Source organism: Urocampus carinirostris, chromosome 12 (assembly GCF_059441175.1).
Source record: "Urocampus carinirostris isolate Australia breed hairy pipefish chromosome 12, RoL_Ucar_1.0, whole genome shotgun sequence".
NCBI classification, from domain to species: Eukaryota; Metazoa; Chordata; class Actinopteri; order Syngnathiformes; family Syngnathidae; genus Urocampus; species Urocampus carinirostris.
In genome coordinates this window covers 14829268-14850346 of record NC_142360.1, presented here as the reverse complement: position 1 = coordinate 14850346, position 21079 = coordinate 14829268, and the positions used below count along the sequence as shown (strand labels likewise).

General features: G+C 39.3%; 1 protein-coding gene across 1 annotated transcript; it reads right to left on the bottom strand.

The window, feature by feature from the left end:
• Positions 1 to 6452: 6452 nt before the first annotated feature.
• On the bottom strand, positions 6453 to 14295 carry LOC148355033 (regulator of G protein signaling 5-like). The gene is made up of 5 exons (XM_088349788.1): positions 14167 to 14295; positions 12601 to 12714; positions 12278 to 12339; positions 9369 to 9535; positions 6453 to 9111 (listed from the first exon to the last, which is right to left on the bottom strand). The coding sequence occupies exons 1-5, from the start codon at positions 14208 to 14210 to the stop codon at positions 8947 to 8949; spliced, it is 552 nt and encodes a 183-aa protein (XP_088205914.1). The 5' UTR covers positions 14211 to 14295; the 3' UTR covers positions 6453 to 8946.
• Between the last annotated feature and the right edge of the window lie 6784 nt (positions 14296 to 21079).

Sequence of the window (21079 nt, the reverse complement as noted above, 5' to 3'; positions counted from 1 at the left end):
CTGCCTCCCTGACATCAAGCTGCTGCTGGCGCTGCTAATGAAATCCTGACAGGATCTGGTCCTTTAATGTCATCAAGCATGCCATGTCGCACGTACACATGTGTCTTCTGCACGTGCTCAGTGTGACCCAACAAAGACAATAAATTGCATTCAGCTCAGGGGGTGGGGGATTGGTGGTTGCAGAGAAAGACATGTCTTTTGTCTCTTATCACAGTGGCTAGCAACTACCAGGTCACGGACCGGTATCGGACTGTGGGTTGCACAGAAAGAAAGAAAAAAGCCAAATTTTTTGCTCGTACTGAATTTGAGGAAGCATTTTTTTTTCAGCCCGAAAAATAATCAAAGTTCGGTTGCAGGTTACAGCGAAATTCTCCCATAGAGTGGGAAACGGAAATTTCATTTCTGGTATGTCAAGTACATTTGAGAAATCGACAAATACAATTTAGTTTGACTTTAGATAAAGTTAATAGCTGTTCCTTCTGAATAAAGCATCAATTGATAGGTAATGCTTCATTATGAAAAAAAAAATAGTCCATTCAACTAGAAAAAAGTTTCTTAATGGTTTACCTTGCCGTTAACTTTCTGATACTATCACTGATTCTAGTTTTTGGGTGCGTTAAATACATACTAATTGCATTAATGATAATCATATTATGATGATGATGAATAGTGATTTTAAAAAAGAAAATCCCCCCAAAAATAGTGAAATCATCCGCCCATCCATCCATATACCAATGCCATACTCCACTTGTGGTAGGTGGCTATAGTCACGAACACACTCACATTCACCAAACATTCATTCTCCTTCGCTCTTCCCAACCTGATACCGAACAGTAAGCCCACAGCACAGCAAGGGGTGAGTTGCTGTTCTATGCAACTCCTGGCAATAACATCGTAAGAGAACAGTACTAATATAAGTGTCACGCATCAGTCAGACAAGGACCACAATTGTGTCTTGTTAAGAAAGTTTATTTAGGGATAGGGGAAACGGGAGAGAATATCCGTGTCTGTGTGTTTCTGTGTGTTTCTCAGTGGCTGAGTGGCGTTGGGGGTAGTGGGAGGAGATAGGTCTGGGGTCGCTCACCACGAGTTTGGAGGACCGGGGCAGAAGAGAAGGCAGAAGGGTCAAACAGGTTTAGAAACGAAGCCAAACAGGTTCCAGGTGTAGGCTTTGCAGACGATCCGACAAAGGTAGGCTGTAATGCAGCAAGAGATTCAGAACAGCTGATGGTAAACGAGAACTGACAGGTGGAACAGATCAGGGTACAGTGACAGAGCAGGGAGATGATTGGTGCTGGTTACCGGTAGAGAGAGAGCTCATGACAATAAGTTGTTATTTTAGAAATTTAGATCAATCTGGTAGCCCTTTGCTCCAATCAGCAACAAAAAGTAGCTCAGAGCTTCAAAAGGGCTTGGTGACCACTGATATACACTCTAATAATAATAATGTATCCGTTTTCTGAGCTGCTTATCCTCATTAGGGTCCCTGAAATGACCAGATATATGGTTCAATGATTGCATATAGATAAAATGTTTACCCATTAGCAGAACACTTGATCATATTAGCATACCTGTCAACCTGTATGGTTTTGCCGTACAAAGTACGTTTTTTATGCATTTTAAGACGAGTACGACGTACAAGGAAATCTGTACGGAAAAACGCAAATTTGTCAATCACATCCGTCTGCCGCCTGGGTATTTCCCATCATGCATCATTCAGGAAAAAAAAGAAAGTGTACGATTATTTTGTATTTTGTACGGGAAAATACGACACTTTGTACGGGCATGGAGCCGTGGAGGTTGACAGGTATGCAGATGTTCAACAAACCAGTAAATATGTGCACAAAATAATGGAAGATTTGTCCGTATACAGTTTTTGTCAGTTGTACTTTCAGTAACTTGATGTGCTTGTGTAACTGGGACACACATTTCATAGAGAGAATTGTGCATTTTATTGATTTTTATTGAGGAAGAAAATCTGTGACATTTGTATCCACATATATTATATAATGAATTATTATATTATAGTGTGTGTGTGACTAACCCACCCCCCCACACACACACAAAGTGTATGTGTATAAATATAGAGACCTAAGCTTAGCCTAATTATACATGTCTGTTTATAACTTGTTGGGAAAAATCTGTTCGAAATTCTCCCAAACTGGTGGAGTCCTTTTGGGTGTTTTAATTCTCAAGTAGTCGAAGTAACGCAGCAATGATTCAAGACTCACGTCAGGCAGTGATATGGGGGACTCCTCCTGGGTTTTATTAAGCGCAAATCACGACGCGAGTCAGTCACGTGAGCGCTAAAAACGGGCCTCGTTTTCCTTCGGACCTCGATACAGGCTCCATTTAACCACGCTCCCTTTGTGTGGGCCATGACTTGTGACTCCAGATCCATTCGTAATATCACCACTTACAGTGCACGGAACCCTTGCCTCCTTTCCTGACCACGAATTCTGCCTGACGAACATTTGTAGTCATCAATATACTTTTGCCTCGGTTTTTCTGTCTCATTTGTGTACCAAACCTGGACCGAATAAATGTTCCATTGTTGCTTTCATTATTGCTTCTGCTTTCTGCTTACGCACCACCCTCAGCGGGGTCCATGACTGACTGGCAGGAGAAGAACAGTCACTCATAAATCTAGTCAATCGCATCAAACCAGAAAGTGCAGGAAAAAAAACAAGTAGAGACCAACATCCCCCAAGGTATCCCCTCTTAAACATGCCGCTAAATTTCATTCTCTTGGAGCAGTCATATCAGAAGAGGGGTCAGAACCAGAACTCATTGCCAAGGTAGTTCAAACCACAGACACACTTGCCAGACATAAACCTATATGAAGAAACAAGAACATTGCAGTGGAATCAAAGATCAAACTCATGCAAGTGCTGGTTACTTCCATCTTCCCCTACACTTGAGTGACATGGACTCTCACAGCAAAATTGGAAAGGAAGATCCAGGCCATGGATATACAAAGCTAAAGGAAACCTCTAGGCATCAGCTAGATAGACCACGTGACCAACAAAAAGTGTGCAACACGATCAAAGGGCACATTGGATTTTACAAAACTTTTTTGTCAACTGGGTGCAGACGAACATTGCAGTGGTATGGTCATGTGACAAGATCGTCAGGATTGGCCAAGATAATGACTAGGGCACAGTCCAAGGGGAAAGGAGGAAAGGAAGACAGAAAAAGAACTAGGTTGAGTCAAATATTGTTTATTTTTAAACCCCTAATCAAAAGAAGTGTAAAGGGCTGTACAGAATACCAGTATAGTATCCCCTGATCTAAAACCTACCTGAGGGCAAAGAAAAACTCAAAAACCTCAGCATGAAGAAAATGAAGAAATCTTGAGAAGAGCCCCCACATGAGGCAATCCACTACCTGGATGACCAGGCTGCAAAAACTTTCACAAGGGCTTCAACAGACAATACACAGACATCATCATCAGGACATATAGGTAATAACAGAATGTCCAGTTGACAGCTCCCTGTTCCAAATCTTGACTGATGAAGGCTGACAGCAACAAGGAATTGACTGGTGCCAACTTTACTGCGACCCAAAACCAGGCGAGGAACCGTTAGCCGCTTAAAGAGCTGTTTAAAGTGAAGGATTTTATACATTTTATTAAGGATATTATAAAATTAACTACAAAGTAAGCACATGAACTCAGTTTGATGCAGTACAGGGATTCACTGACTGTTTTTCTTCAAGGTACATTAGAAGGTCAGGCTGTCTGGAATGCATTAGACGTATTTTGATAACAGAATTCCTGTGAGTGCTGACGGGAGAAGACCAGACGCACAAGGAGGTCAGCCATTGTTTGCTAATATGAGTTTTTAGACATCGCGACTCCCTTCGGCGAGGAAGTGGTGCAGCTGGCACCTGGCGCGCCCATGGGAGGAGTCGGCACGCCCATGGGAGGAGTCAGCTCGTCCATGGGAGGAAACGGCGGGCCAGCTGGTGAAAAGACGTGGGCAGAAGAACTTCAGAAGATCGGGGGACAATCGAGAGAGAAGCTCGACGAAGAGCGAGACTAATTTGGCTAATTCGATGGAATTCACCTAGTTAAATACTTTAAGAAAATAATTTTGGCCCCGTGTGGAAATGCCGTTCTCTTGTTCATTTTTCCATAGAGAAACGAGCATGCATTGTTAGGCGAATGTAAGTTGTGTTTGGTTAATGGAGTCAGATAACTAATTCGAACAATTTGGTAAACGATACATTTTTAATGTATTTATTTCCTAACAAGAGTTACACACAATACACACTGTTCTGTTAAGGCAATAAACACTTGTAGGTCAGAAAATACAGGTGTTGAAAACGACAAGCTGCTGCAGTCTCTGAAAAAGTAGCAAAGCTCACATTGTTCTTGCACCCGCTTCCAATTAGCTTCAGAATGTTCTATCAACTAACGCAGAGAGTTCGAACAGAAGGCAGCTATAAAATAGTCCACTGAGTCCATCTGTGTCCCGTAGTGAATCATGCCTTAAAAATGTTGCAATCGGCAAAACAAACGATAGTGGGTGACGTAACAGTAAAATAATTTCCCGAAAACTCATGTAGTCAATAACTCCAGATGACGTATTTTTTAATTTATGCCTCCGAATCGGGCACAGAACAGAACACACGACACACTTTTACCTCAAATTATGCTTGAAAACGGTTGCCTAATTATAGACTAATGCTATCATGTTTTGTTCTTTGACATGTCCGGGTGCTCTCCGCGAAGGAGCTTGAGGCCGATGTGTGACAATGCACAGGATCTGTCAAACAAACAAGTCGTTACAAATGTCATTAACCCCCCGCCATGCCCGAAGGAATCCCAGAATTTTCCATCGTCTTCTTGGAAAGGGCCGAGGATGTGAGCATGCGAGACCCTCGCTGTGTTTTTGTTGGCAGGCGCTCTGTGTCACATCTGTTTCCGTTCTGTTTTGTACTCGCAGGGAAAAAAGATTAGAAAAAAAAAATTACAATTGGAACATGTAAAGAAACAAGTGGATTTTTGTGTGTTTTTAAATGATGATGAAAAGTGATACCAACATTTTCACGTACGAGCTTTCCCTCTTTCCATTTAGTTGGAATATTAGCTGTTCTTTGGAAGGATACCATATTAGGAAAACAAGAAAGATAAGCTCTTAGAAAGCTGGTTTTAATTATGCTCAGTCTTCGGCCGAAATTCCCAAAATAAGTTGTAAACATGACATCACATGAAAGCTATGTCTGCAACCGGACAACTCTTTTGATAAAAAGACTGCGTGTATCATTTGACCACTAGATGTCGCCGTATTGTTTACTGCAACCGAAAACGAGTGCTAAACAGCACAAGAAAGAATACAAACTGCGGAGACTCGAAATAACCAAGCTGCATGGATTTTCTTCTCATTTCAACCTTTCACAAGGTATGTGGTCTTTGGGGGTACCCTTAGCAGCAAGATGGCGGACCATCCTGACAGCTCCCTCCAGGCAAGCCTTATGATATGTAAAATACATGCAAATTCCTCAACCTATGAGTATTATAAGAAATATACAGCTATATGATTGATACGTTGAGGGAAGCGCAAGAGAAAAACGAGCTGCAGGTTGAAATATGTCCACTGTTGCCAAAGCCAGATGCCTCTCACAAAGACGCTGACGTTGTATTTCTCTCTCTCTCTCTCTCTCTCTCTCTCTCTCTCTCTCTCTCTCTCTCTCTCTCTCTCTCTCTCTCTCTCTCTCTCTCTCTCTCTCTCTCTCTCTCTCTCTCTCTCTCTTCCTCTGTTCTTCTCTCTCTCTCCTTCTCTCCCTCTTCCACCTTTTTTCTCTCTCACTGTCTCTCTTTTTCTCTTTCTTTGTTCCTCTTGGTCTCCTTCTCTCTGTGTCTATTTGCCTTCTTTCTCTTTCTATTCCTTTTTCCTCTTCTATCTCTTTCTTGCTTTCCTCTTCTCTCTTTCTACCCTTCTCGCTTTGTATTTCTCTTTGGATTTCTTTCTTTCTCTCTTTCTTTCACGCGCTCTCTCTCACTATCTCTCTGTTTATCTCTTTTGTCTCTCAGGTTCTCTCTCTTTCTCTCTCTCTCTTTCTCTCTTTCTCTCTTTCCTTGTCCCACATTCTGTCTTTTTCGCTCACTCTCTCCCTCTTATTTATTTCTCTTTTTCTCTTTCTCCTCAATTTACTAGTCTGGCCCCTGAAAGAACGTTGTTCTATCGCGCGGCCCCTGAGTTAAAATGAGTTTGACACCCCTGATCGAGAGGATGTATCTATGCTATAGATTTTTTTTAGCTCTTTAATTTCTTGTTGTCTAACTTGCACTCGTTATACTCGTAAAAAAAAAAAACACAGAATGACAAGTCAAATGTTTCTACTTTCTTTCGTTTCTCTTGATTTTTTTTTATAAAGAAACATCCAATTTCACCTTGTCAATTTTCCAAAGAAATAATCATCATTTATATGAATAAGTTAGGCAGAGAGATGTCCAAATATGTATATTTACACGCCAAATAAATACATCTTCAGTCTGTAGTAGATATGTTTATGTGATGAACTCTTTAGACATACATGCACAATGGCGTGGCATATTGACCACTCCTAAAGTCCTCATTGGTTATTTTTATTTTGTTGTTGTCGATGGCATCAGACTGGCTAATCAGCGCCATGGTCAACCATAAGGACTTGACAAATGGTGAATATGTAAATAATGATACGCTCTTGATTACCGGTGTATGTTATCTGTAATATAAAATTTAACATATAACAGAACACACGTGCACATATAACTTCAACGTTTGTGAAGTCAAAACAAACCAAACACTGTTTCCAACAATGTGCACTGCATGCTAACATATAAGATGCAATCAATTGACTTAGAAACAACAATACGTTTCAAGGTGGGGTGCGGAATTTGAAAACCAAGGCAGGAATCATGACTTTACACCAAAAGATGACGACATAGTGTAACGCCTAGTTTTGCGTCTATATAAAAAAAACCTATAGGGTCGATCATGACATCTCTCTCCAACACCCCCTCCCCCCAGCCCTCTTTCCTTGAACCTAATGTGTTCTTCCCGAAACAGATCTGATAAACGAAAAACAAAGCCTGGAAGTAAATCATAAGGGCTTTTTGAACTCTTTTGGGCTTTTTTGACACATACTTAATGGAGAAAATATTTAACTTTAAACATTTTAAGGACACCTCAAACAACGCACTCTACCTCTAAAGAATAAGTGGTATAACTGTATGTACTCTGTAAATCATCATTTAAATTCATGACATATGTTTGTGTATATTTCATGAATTTATATCGCCACACAGTACCCTCATGCTAAGATTCCCTCCCATGCGATTTCTTATCCGAGCAACTTGCGGTTTTGCGGTCGTCGTGGAAACGCTCGGCCACAGAGGCCATTACCCAGCACTACTCTCAAGGGCGGCTCGCTGATGAGTTCAAAAACGGGCGTGCATGGTGAATGCTTTATATACACAAACCAGTGTGTGTGAGCGTGCAATGAATGAAAAGTGAAAAGGAGACATTTTCTCTCAAAACTTTTGGCTTCTTCCCAGTTCACTTGACATTTTTTTCTGGGACAAAAGAAAATATTTCAAACTAGTTTTAAGAATCAAAAGGCTTGAACACTTTCCATTAACCCTCCTCTTGTGTTAGAGTCGCCACCGACTAGTTTTGGATTTTGAATACATACAAAAACCACATACATTTGTGTTGCATCAAGGCTGCTGAATTTGTCAGGGATGTCTATATCAGGGGTCTCAAACTTAGTGCCCTTTAAGGACAACAGAGGTGCCCGCGAACCTGTTCTTAATAATAACTCACGAGTGTTAGGTCATTGTAAACTACTCAAATTGTTTTTTAGTGGTTGTTAGTTTTTTTAACCTTACTTCCAAAATTTAGCCTGGTAATAACATAGTTACAACAAGGTAATAAGTAAAGAAAAAAAAGGGATAAGACAGATATGTTGCAATAATGTACTTCTAAGTTACAGTCAGGTAACAAAAAAACTTCTATTTATATAATTGTTTTGGGGTTTATTTTAATATTTTTAAAAGCCACAACAACAATAGAATATGAGGATGCCTAACAGGGTAAACAAGTGATGAGAAAAAAAACATAGATAACGTATGTTTTTAGTGGGCAGCATGGCAGCGCAGTGGTTAGCGCGTGTGCGGCACAGTTCTTAGGTCATGGGATCAAACCTTACTGTGTGGAGTTTGCATGTTCTCCCCGTGCTTGCGTGGTTTCCCGCAGGCACTCCGGTTTCCTCCCATATTCCAAAAACATGCATGTCAGGTTAATTGGCCAGTCCAAATTGTGACTAGATGTGAATGAGTGAGTGAGTTGTCTTTCTCTGTGTGCCCTGCGACTGGATGGCAACCAGTTCAGGGTGTCCCCTTCCCACTGCCCAAATACAACTGGGATGGGCTCCAGCACCCCCACAACTCTACTGAGGATAAGCAGTGAAGATAATGGATGGATGGATGGATATATGTTTTTAGTGTATTTTACAGTTTATTTAAGACACAGATCACCACGATCGCTAACACGGGGCGTACTACCAGAAAACCAACACAAGAGGAGAGTTGAGTCGATCACTTTGGGGCAATTGCAATAACTTAGTCTCATAAATGCAATAACATTGTGATAATAGAACATATCTAGCCTTCTTGGATAAGGGAGACAAGCAGGGGTTTATCAAAGCACCTTTTAATGACCTTCATGAATGTTGATTGGCATTAACTTCATCCAGATATGGATTTCGTCTAGTTGTGTAAATTCGGCTTCACGTGGATTATTATTTAAGGGGAATTTGAAGGTGCCATTAGTTTATTATCTCTTAATTTTTAGCTTCATAACATTGAAGTATACATCTAAATCAATCGTATTTTAGCAATACACAAATTGAGATCCAACGGCCACTTCCCCACCCAGCTGTTTGGTTTGCGACCTGGGCTTAGTTAACCAGAAGCGCCTGGTACTGCTCAGATCTCAGGAATCTCCCGAAGGAGTCTTTTTCCATCAAGGCGTGGATCCGCTTCTGGGCCAGGTCGAACGTCTCGGGAGAAAGATTCACCAAATTCCTCAGAGTCACATCCTTGGTGAAATGGTCAATGTTCACCTGTGGTGGGAGAACACAGTAACACATGTCAAGTCAAGTCACATTTATTTATATAGCCCTTAATCACAGAAAATGTCTCAAAGGACTGCACAGGATTACAATTACAAAATTACATGATCTTAAACCAGCATCTATCTCGCAAAATAAAACGTATAAAAGAAGCACATTTAGGCTACTCTATTCAAAACAAGCAATTTTCTGTTCTATATAGCTTATAGTAAAAAGATAATATTCCTTTTACGGGCCTAAAGCCTAACCTCTTTAGGTCCCTCGGCTTGTATGTAGTCTTCATAGATCATTTTGGCCTTGGCAGCCATCTTGGCTGGATCCTTAATCTTCTTATAATCCTCACAGGCCATCCAGAACTCAATATTCTCATCACTGAACTCAGACTGCAGAAAACTGCGGAATGTGGCAAGACCGTCTAGATGGGATGGAGGAAAGAAAACTTGTCAATTCAGATTCTCACGTTAAATTTATGGTGGAAAACCAACATTTTATTCCTCCAAGATTCATTAAATTTGATTATAGCCTGAGATCTTTGGTACACAAGTTTTTTGAGCCAAATCTTTCCAAACCATTTCAGAAACAACAAAAACTTAGTTCGTTAAAAGCCATTGTAGTTCAGCATAATGGCCTTAAAAGGTTCCATTGTCTGATCAAAAGGGCGCTGTGGATGATAAGCCGTCTACTCGACTCCTCAGCTTTTATCTCCTATCTAGGAAATCATCAAGGCTTACTCGCTTGTAAATAGCTCTGAGTAGCAATCAAGCTACACAATAGACGGACACACGCCCGCTCACTGTTGACATGTTTTTTGTAGACCCTAACAAAGACACAATCATATATAGAAACCCCTCGCTACTTCACGTTTCAGTATTTGCTGATTATTCCTTCTCGGATTTTGAACTGAATTGTCTTTATTGTCATTGATATCAAATAATCGTTTAGTGTAGTCAGAGGGAGCACAGAGTAAGTTCTGCACGGGGCAGATTGTGTGTACATGTATGGGGTGGGTGTGACTGTTTGAGTGCCCAACTGTGATTGGCTCAAGTATGCTGTCAGTCAAACAGCCGGGTTGGGCATGCACAGCCTACGTCTCCGAATTCAAACTAACTCGGCGCATGGCTACAGCTACAGCAAGTATTTGGCGGCTTGTCACATTGAAAATAAATTTATCAGTTAAATTGGATTCTAAGGAAAGTCAGAAGAGTCCAAAAATGACTGATTAACACTGGGTGCTCTATATCGGCTTCCAGAAGTGACTCTAAAGGCAAGAGAAGTGATGCTAGTCCGCCCCTACTGCTAACGGCTAAGCTAACCACTCTGTGAATGCACCGCTGCAGACCCTATATAACGCCAGGTACATTATCCATGAATTCGATGGCATGGAGCCACAACTCGTGGGAAACCACTACATTTGGGACTCTATAAATTGTAATCATCGCGGAGACTTGAGGACACCCGATGCTAGCGTGTAGCTAGCTAACCACTCTCTAAATTGCTTTCTTAATCTGAAAGAAGAACCCCTCCGATTTCGTTACTTTTGTACAATGACAATAAATCATGCATCCAACTTCAGTTACGTGTGGTGTATTATTTTTTGTAGATCTATAGTTGTTATTTTGTTACAGTCATATACGGTAATGATGTCATCTCAAGGTGAGTTTAACCCTCTGGGGGTTTTTATAAAGGTGCGACGCTACTTTGCGGATTTTCACTTTTTGCGAGTTTTTCTGGTCCCCATTAACCACAAAAACCGGGGGATTTATGTGTACTATACAAAAACACAATATTTCATATTTGATTGTATAGCTGTACTTTTGTTATAAGCGTTTCTAGACTGGTTCTATTGCACTTTTATATTATCTTGCTCACTACCTATCTTTTATCTGGAAATTTAAAGCAGGGATGGGAAAGGTTTTTGAGCCATGGGATGCATTAGGTAAAAATAAAATGTCAAAAGGACCATTCATAACATTTTTGTGTCTGCTGATAAAGTCTTGAACATGATACCTCGACGATACATAGGGTATAAAGATGATGTAAGCCTATTCAATTTTTTCTTAGATTCATTATTTAAAAAAGACACACCTCTATTTTTTGGAGTGTTCTTTACTCTTTTATTTTTTTATACATTTGTTTGAAGAAAAACAAAAACAAATAATTGGCAATCAATATTTTCAGAATAGCAGCAACGATATGCAAATAATAATACGAATACCGACATATACAAGCACAACTTTTATCATTTAATTGTTAGTTAACAATAAACCATTTAATCAAATTAGCTTTTACAGAAAGAAAATTCTGTCCGTTTTTAAAGCACCAATTGTGATAATATGCATTAAAATACGGAGGCTCAGAATTTTTTTGGGGGTAAATATCATAATGAATACAGTAAATACATGATTTTAAAAAAGCAAGTAAAGGATAATATAGTCAGCTATTTGAATGTTGGGGACACTGGGGGGAGTGGCGCGTAAATCAACATTTTTATATTAGTAGTACTGTAAATTCCAGACTACAAGCTGCTTCTTCCTTTCTGCGTTTTAAACAATGCATCTTAAAATAAGTTGCGGCTTAACCTTTATTTTTTTACTGCGCGTTGGACTGCCACAAAGCCCTTCCCGCAAATCCCCCCAGCTGTGGGGCCTGGTGGGGCAGCGGGGCACAGTTTGTTAATTATTATTTTTTATTTAAATTTTTATGTTGTAGTATCAATGCTGTCTCCTCTCTATCAATTTTTCATAGGCGCAAGGGATGGGAAAGCTTAAGATCAGCCGAATGGCTCACATGTGTACAGGCTGCTATGAATGTACTGTTTTTTGAATTTTAGGCAATGGAGTACAATTAATTTTGTTTTGAGAACATTTTTGTGGCACTGATCTCAAGTTTGGTCAGCTTGTGCTCAAGAAATTGACTGTAGTTGTGTAGAACCAACTAATAAGCTGTAAACTGATCTGAGACAGACAACCGATCTCAAGAAGAACGCCATGGCTTCCTGTTGAGGATTTATTAGCGTTGAAGTCAAGATTGGCTATTATCTTTAGAATGTTGAAATTTCTGGTTTACAAAAAAAACTTGGCTATTATCAGTGTTGTATAATACAATTATCTCCATGCCTTTTTTTGGTGGAGGGATCAACAAAGAAGGCTAGACTTACAGTTGTGGTTGAGGACGCGGTCCAGCCCCTCACGCCACTGAGAAGCTTCCTCGCTGGAAGGTCTGAACACAGAAAACACATGAATAAAAAGTGCAGCTAAATTAACGTTTATAACTATACATTGCTAAATGATGGTTTCTGATGGTGCTCTTTTACTCCCTTACATTTCATTTGTTTTTATTTGGCTATAGATACGATTAATAACAGGAAAACGATAACTATGAAAAATATACACTATTTAGAAGTGACTTCATCAATTTAATAATACTTCTGATTCAGTCTCAGTCTTGCTGTTTGAACAAAGAAAAGCAAATACTAGTTACTTTTGCAGCTTCTCTGGCTTCTTCTCAGTTTTCTCCGGATAGGGAATGATGAGGTCAATCGCATTTTCGGGCTTTTGGAGCAAAACTCCTAACTTGGACTTGATCTCTTTGGCCCTGGAGGACAGAAAACAACACATACAAATATTTGCTTTAGTTTTTATAATGTTAAAGTTATTATTATTATCAATATTATTATTGTAATTATTATCATTATTATTATTGTAATTATCACACAAGGGCTCTCTGCAGAAAATAGAATCTGTTTTAATAATTCTGCCCGGCACATCTTGTCACTTTGACCCTCGAGTTGAAAAAAAATGTTTGTTATGCATTCAACATCATACCATGCTGAACAAAACTTGAACAAACAGGTTATGGATGAAAAAAATACTTGTATTTTGCGGACTATGAGGTACACTATTATATAATGTGTAACCCTCCAAATATTGATTTGATATATTTTCTTATAAAAGGCACACCGGACTACAAGACGCACGGGATTGAAACAATAGTAAGAGCCAGGGTCGGAAAAAAATAAGTCAGGAAAAAAATCATAGAACATACATTTTTAAAATATCTGGTTTCACAACTGACATTAATTGATTTATTGTATTTATGCATTTTCTATTTTAGTAATTCTCAACCACTGTGCCGCAACACACTAGTGTGCCGTGAGAGATCGTCAGGTGTGCCATGAGAAATAATCCAATGTCACTTTTTATAGTTTAAAATTTTTAACATCTATGAATCATTTTCTGCAAATATTATGTCATTGTCAAGTGTCTGTGCTGTAAAAACTGGGGGTATTATAAATTATATTATAATTAAACATACTGTTCAGTGTCATTCTATAACATTTTTGGTTAGTGGTGTGCGGCAAACTTTTCCAATGTAAAAAACATGCCCTGGCTCAAAAAAAGTTGAAAAACACTGTTCTATTTGATTTGCCTGTTTCTGGTCTATAAAGCACACCAGGCTACGAGACGGACTTTAGAATTTTGCACAAATGTCGGGTTTTTAGGTGCACCTTATTTTCCAGAAAATACGGCAATAAGACGAATTATCCCTCTCAAAAAAGAACCCGACATCCTTAGTCTTTACAGTTATAGGACACATAAAAACCTGAAAACACTCTTACCCTGATACTCTGTTGATGCAAATTTAATTTAGTGCTGTCAAAAGTTGTGATAAGTTACAAACCTGAGTAAAAGCTTTCAACCTCGTTAAACTACTGAGTTGTGCAGCTTTTTTTGTGAATTTCCCTTCAGGGATGGGTAAAGTATCTATCTATTTATCTATCTATCTATCTTTAAATCTTGAGTTCTGGGAGATTGAATAAGTCTATGTTTTCCAAGTTTTTATCATTATACAATCAGAATGTGGGATGCTTTTGCTTTTATCCCCCAAAAAATGCAACCAAAACCAACAGCAAGAATCTATATATCAGTGTGATTTATGTATAAGGTACGGAGCTGTAATACATGCATTGTTAATGAAGTTAACTAACCCCGAGAAAGTTCCATGTAATGTAATATTTCAAGTCAGGGAATACATGGTAGGTCTTACCTGACAAGGCAGGTTTGGGGCAGTGCGGCTAATCCTTTACACATTTTTGCAGAACTTTCAGCTAAGTACTTTGCTCCAAAACAGATTCAGTCTTTGATGTTTTTCGTCCAAAGGGAAGCGAAGCTTTCGTCTTGCGTTCTGAGCAATGCTTTAAACACACGGGGGTTTTATTCAGACACCCTCCGCCTCCTTCCCCTACCCACATGGGCTGCAGGCCAAAAGTGAAGCCAATCAGACTGGAATGCGTGTAGAGTCTGCAACTGCGGGGACAGGATGGTCAGGGAAAGACAGGTGTTTACATTTTCAGCACCATCAAAGTGGTGAGGACTAATTTGGGGCGAATTCATCTCTTTTTCAAAAGCTTTGTTTGAATATATTCCACATACTTTGGAAACTTCACACCGATGTCAAATTGTTTCACTAAGTTGTAATGTGCACAACTGTGACACTTTTATTAATATTTATTTCCTATAAAACAGTGTTTGGGAACATATGGCTTGCGAGGCAGGTGTGGAGCCTTCACTCTTCACTGTCCATTTGGAGCTGTGGAATGAATGCTCTGCCCCCTGAGATTCGATCTGCAACCTCAGTGGAACTGCTTAAATCTTGGCTTAAAACACACTTCTATTCTATAGCTTATGAATGAACTATATTTCATGTTGACACTATATGTGTATTATTTGTTATCGCAACAACCGTTGCTGCCTGGTCATCCTAGAAGAGGGATTACCTCATGTGAGTTCCCTTCTCAAGGTTTCTATATTTACCTAAGTGTTTATGGTTTTGGGTTTTTCCTTGCCCTCATGTAGGTTTTAGATCAGGGGATGGTGTAATAATGGTCTGTTTGCAATAATCTGTGGTCTGAGCAGCCCTTTGAGACTCCTTGTGATAAAGAGCTGTACAAATAAACATGACTTGACTTGACTTTATGAGTAATAAAATTAACTTTTTTAACGCAGTGTCCCCGGAAAGTAATAAAGTGTTTCCACCACTGGCGCCAATAGTGCTGTAGAGCATTCGAAACTATTAGGCTCCCAAGCAGAAATATCATTGGGATGTTTTTCATCGCCTCATCCAATGAGATGCTTTAAAATACATTTGTAAGTATAGAGCCCGCCTTCTACCATTTCATGGATATTTCTTTCAAGCATATAATTTGCACAAATTATTAAAAAATGAAGAGTTATCAACAATGCACACGAGGACTTTTTAGGCAAATGTTTTTAGATTTCAAAGATTTCAAAGATTAACATCCATAAAACAAAATGGAGGATGAAAAATGAACACGCGATACCCAAGGTTAGAACTGTGACGACATCACACAGGTGAAGGTAAGTACATCCGTATCCTTCTCATTGGCATTATGTTGTGACATTTTATGAAAAAGCTCTACTCGTGCCTTGTTTTGAAACAATTATTCACGACAGAAATTTATACAGGAACATAAAAACAACAGAAAGTAAATCGAGCAAACGTGAGAACTGAATTGACGGTTAAAGTGTGCTAAATTTTCAATATTTGTATTTTTAAATTCATTTTTGAAACACAACGTGCCTGGAGGAAAAAAGAAAATGTCTTGGACAGTACCCAGGCATGGAGAAGGAGATCATCGAATGGTTTGAAGCACAGAGACAACATGTATATGGAGTGTCTCAGCTATGTGTTTGTTGCTCAAAACTGCAAACTAAGAAATCTGAAGACTTCACTGCTTCTACAGGTTGGCATACAATTTTTTCTTCATTTCCTTTAGTATGTAGCTATTTTAAAGCTGTTTTTGGGGGTCGACTTCTATATACGGTAATTTGTAACTAGATAGTTGCTAACAGAGTATGCGCTACTTTTTAGGTTCAGTAATCCATTGGGGTAACAGGATTCCTTTCAAATGAAGTAGTTAGTAACTGTAATGTATTACTGTTTTTGAGTAATGTGTCCGGCAAAGGCTATGGAAGTATTATTATTTCATACATTCTATGAAAATTTCAGAGAAATAGATGAATTGAAGAATAAGATTTGGTCTGGAGATTAGGTTTGGCAGCTTTGTAGAATTTTCTCTTAAAATAAAAGGTGTTGCTCTTATTGGAAAAAAAAAAATCCAATTATTGTGCTTTCATGGCTCTTTGAGTCCAAACGGTTCCTGGCCCCAGTTATATGACATTGCTATGAAATTACATTCTGTTTCTGATCACATACATGGATAGGAAAGATGGATTGCTATTCTAGACCTGAGTCCTCCAACAGTCTTCTTTTGACGGTCAAGTGGAGCTTTGGTTTTTGGTCAGACTCACAGCAGGGAGCGGGATAAGAGGCTGACCTTTCCCCAGCTTGCACTCTGGGAAAGTCTTCCAATGAGCAACAACTTGTTTCCTGACATTTCATATACAAACATGCTTTTTCAGCAGCTAATACAAAATGACTCAAGCGTAATCAAAAGCAGTAAACGGCCAGTAAACTCTCCTGTTGCATGTGTTATGTGAAATTTTATAGAGAAAATAACTGATGAGCATCTGAATGGACGGTAGTGAATGCTTAACGTCCATCAGGCAGAATGGAATGCACATTTGTTTTACAGTTCCTCTGTGCATTCAACCAACCTTGAATAATAAGGATTTTCCCATTTACTACAGAAGATAAACATGCATCGTTACTCGCTGATTTTTAAAGTGCTGTTCAGTAGGCAAGACTAGCAAGAAGTGTGAATTTAATCTGCGCTGGCTGCAGGCTAGACTGGTGTTGCGTATTTCTGGAGATCCATTCTATTTGGCCACCCTTTTGTCCTTTATGGGCATGAACTCAATCAAACAACTGAGTTGTGTCCAATATTCTTAAGGGGACAGTGTGTAATATTTGACCACTATATGTGACTGTCACTGGACTGTATCGTGCAATCAAAAATGAGTGCTAAAAGTACATGGGAAATCACTAACTATGGAGACTAACAAAACGCGCAATTTTTCATCTCAGCCTTTCACAATTTTCTTTTGTTTTTTGGAAGAACATGTAGCAGCAAGATGGCGGATAATACAAATTTCTCGACCTATGATCATTAAAAACAAAAGAAAAGGCACGCTTTTATGATAGTTTTTGTGTTTTGCTTATCATTTAAATATGTTTTTGTTTTTATTAAAAAAATAAATTTACTCATAACCATAGGAGGCGCTAGATAGTTCACTATGTTTCTAAAAAAGGTTTTTATCCTTCAATTTACTTTTTTCTCTTAAAGGTGTCTGTACCTTTTCTGGGTGAAAGGACCCTGAGTGAAGCTAAGGCTAACACTATTTACCATTTTCTTATGTCTTGCCAGGTATTTGATGAGGTTTTTGTTTTTTGGGGATACCCGTAGCAGCAAGATGGCAGACAATCATGTCATTGCACTGTGGGTGAGCCTCAGGTTGTGATATTATCTGTAATATACGTCCATATGATGAAAACAAAATGAACATGCATGTAAAGGAAAATGAAAAAACATTTTCCACCACTGTAGTAGCCACCAATCCCTATATGGTATGCTGTTAATCCATTTAATAACCATCTGTATTAAGTTGGTCTTTGGGTATTTGTGGCAGCAAGAATATTCTCAGATGTTCAACATTATATTGTTATTTTTCTCTTAGCACGTGTCTGTATTTAAACTGTAAACTTTAAACTGTAAACTTTACTTTCCTCGGTAAAAATACCCTGTGTGAAGCTTAAGCTAATGATTTAATTCTCTTGTACTTTTCAGGCTGTTCCATTAACATTTTTGATTACTGTAGAATTTTCTATCATTTGTTTTTCAAACTCCATTTTGCCCCCCTCGTCATCCCCCCACCACTGTCGTGACACGGGCTTCCTCTGACATACAGCATCACGCCTGTTATAAATGAACGGAGACCAAATAGGATTGCGGGGGGCCATGTTATGAACTCCTTGCAGACAGAAAACAATTTGAGTAAGGGAAAGACTTTTGACTTAAATATGAGAATATTATTTTCAGAAAGGTGAATAAGTTGTAGCTTCATTTATTTGTAAATCTGACTGTGCCTCACCAGACACGAACCCCCTGCACACCACGGCATTGTTTACATTTTCAAATCACCAACAATCCATCGTTGCTAAGCTTATTTATGAAATCTGTCTGCCAGCGGGCTAACCAACTATTGTTATAAACAGCTAATTAATAACAGTAATCACACACAATCAGTCTTCATGCAAGGAGTTTAAGTGAGATGGTGTAGCACAGCGCTCAATTATTTCCATTTTTAGTTGTTGTTCGCAGTGTTATTTTCTTAAAAAGTTGGTTTTATTTGATGTCTCGTACAAGAACGAGTGACTATTAAGGGTTCGGATTAGTGACGCTTCCAGCCCACAACTAATGCCAGAAGAAATAAAACGTCTCTTCCCACAGCCCCATAGATTGTTTTTATTAAAATGTTTGTTTGCAAGGGATTTTTGAATCAAACAATTTCTTACACATGGGATGGGAAAAATTTTCAACAACTGATTAGTTGAGAAATGTGGCAGCTTTCTCTGTTGTGAGTTCAAGACCTCAGTGAGGAAGAGAAAACATCAAGGTAAATATGTCTTTGTTATTATTCTTGCTTTGGAAAATAAACTCAATCCCTTCATTTGCGAAACATTTTCCATCAGCGGTCAAATTAAAATGAAAAAGAGTTGATTGTATGGCTACCGTTATGTAACTGGAACAATATTGACCCCAATGAAAACACGCAGACTGGAGCTTTACCCCTATTATATAAATTTGGCTTGTTCAAATTGGACACCGGCTCTGACGTCTGCTTAAAAACAGGGATTAAACGCTTAAAACTAGCACATTTTTATTTACATGCCAGGAAGTGTCTAGTTTGAACCTAACTTTGAATTTGACAACCAAACACTGCCAGGTAGACAATTTGGGCTACAGTACTGGACTACAGTTCATAAAGAGATTACGTTTTCAAACAGGACACTGATACCCTTAATATTTAATATTGGACTTATTTGACGCCGACCAAGCCACCACCTGATGGGGACTAGTATCATCAGAGTTATGAACAAGACACTGAGACCTGACTACCCATACCCTGCATCCAACGCGCTGCTCCTGCACAGACCCTAATGGGTCAAAATATCAGAATGTTGCTAAAAGAAATGTGGGTAACTCACTCAAAGGAGGAGATGTCGAAAATGTGGGTAACTTACTTAAAGTAGAAGATGGGGGGGTCGGTTTCTTCTCGCTTCTTTCTTCCTTCTTCTTGCTGCTGTGAAATGAAACTGTTAAAATAAATACTATTGTACGAAACTGGGACAGCACGGCGGGGCAGGGGTTAGCCCGTGTGCGACACGGTTCTGAGGTAATGAGATCGAATCTTCCTGTGTGGAGTTTGCATGTTCTCCCCGTGCTTGCGGTCCGAATGGTCCCCAGGTGTGACTGAGCGAGAGAGTTGTCTGTCTCTGTGTGCCTTGCGACTGGCTGGCAACCAGTTCAGGGTGTCCCCTGCCTACTGCTCGAAAATAGCTGGGATGAGCTCCAGCACCCCCGCGACCCCACTGAGGATAAGCGGTGCAGGCAATGGATGGATGTACAAAACTGTGGAGATATAAACCTTTTTACTTATTTTGTTGCCGCTAAATATTATTGCACTTGTTTTTATTGTATTATTGTTACGATGCAGAGTTCTTTCTCATTCACAAATATGGCACTATTATAACAACCTGGGCCAGTCTCAAAGCACTACGTTGTAATTACCGTAAATTCCGGACTATAGGGCGCACCTGATTATAAGCCGCACCCACCACATTTTAAGAGGATAACTGCTTTTTTTACTTACACAAGGCGCACCTGTATATAAGCCGCATGCGCCCACACATAAGAACATGTAACACAATCACGAATTTGTCCCAAACCCGACTTTGAGTCCCGCGATTGTAACTGAATATAAAGTACACAGTCCTAAATCCACAGCCGGCAAAATGAACGGAAAATGATACCGGTAGTTAAGGTTTGATGCAGACCTGCAGAGTCCGGGTCCCGTTGAAAATAATCCAAGCAAAAAAAAATGTATATTTCCAAAGGTAAGGGTGGGAAAAATATATATCCACTATTGTCCGCTGCGTCCACAAACACGTCTCACCTCTACTCCACTTCCCGTCACCCCCCGTTGTTTGCGCCCCTTCTTTTTGATTCGCCTGTGGAAAACATATCAGAATAATTCTCTAAAATAAATACATTACAAAAATATACAGTTGCAAATACATAGGATACATGGTTACACATATTTACAAAGAAAGACGGTAAACCGAGAGAGTTTTCAAAGCTTCAATAATAATATTATAACTTTCATCTCAAACCGTGCCTGTGAAGGGTAGCAAAACGCTACTAGCAACACGCTCGCAACACGGTAAACGGCTCTGTTAAAAAAACATACCGTACTTGTAGTGATCACGGTAAACCGTCCTCATCTTCCTCATTACAACTGACGTCATCAAAGTCGTCTTCCCCAGTATGGGAAAGAGACAATGTCATATAGACGTCGTCTCACGCTCCCTTATTCAAAAACACGCTAGCAACACGCTCGCAAAATAAAATTTATGTGCAGTAGCTCTATTTCCTTCTTTATCGGACTGCTTGATTGCATTTAGCTTGAAAGCTGCGTCATGTGCCTTTCTTTTCGCAATTTGCATGGAGGATATTTCTACGCAAATTTAATTTGTGCACAAGCTAAGAAGTTGCAGTTTTCCTTGGCGCATATATTCCACCGGTCTAAATCTTACCTTTTGTACTCGACCGCCGCTGGCGGCTGTTAGAATAATTACATCAATTGGCCGCATCACTCAATAAGCCGCAGGGTTGAACGTTTGGGAAAAAAGTAGCGGCCTATAGTCTGGAATTTACGGTATATATTTTTTAATCGTTGAATTTTTTTTACATGTATAC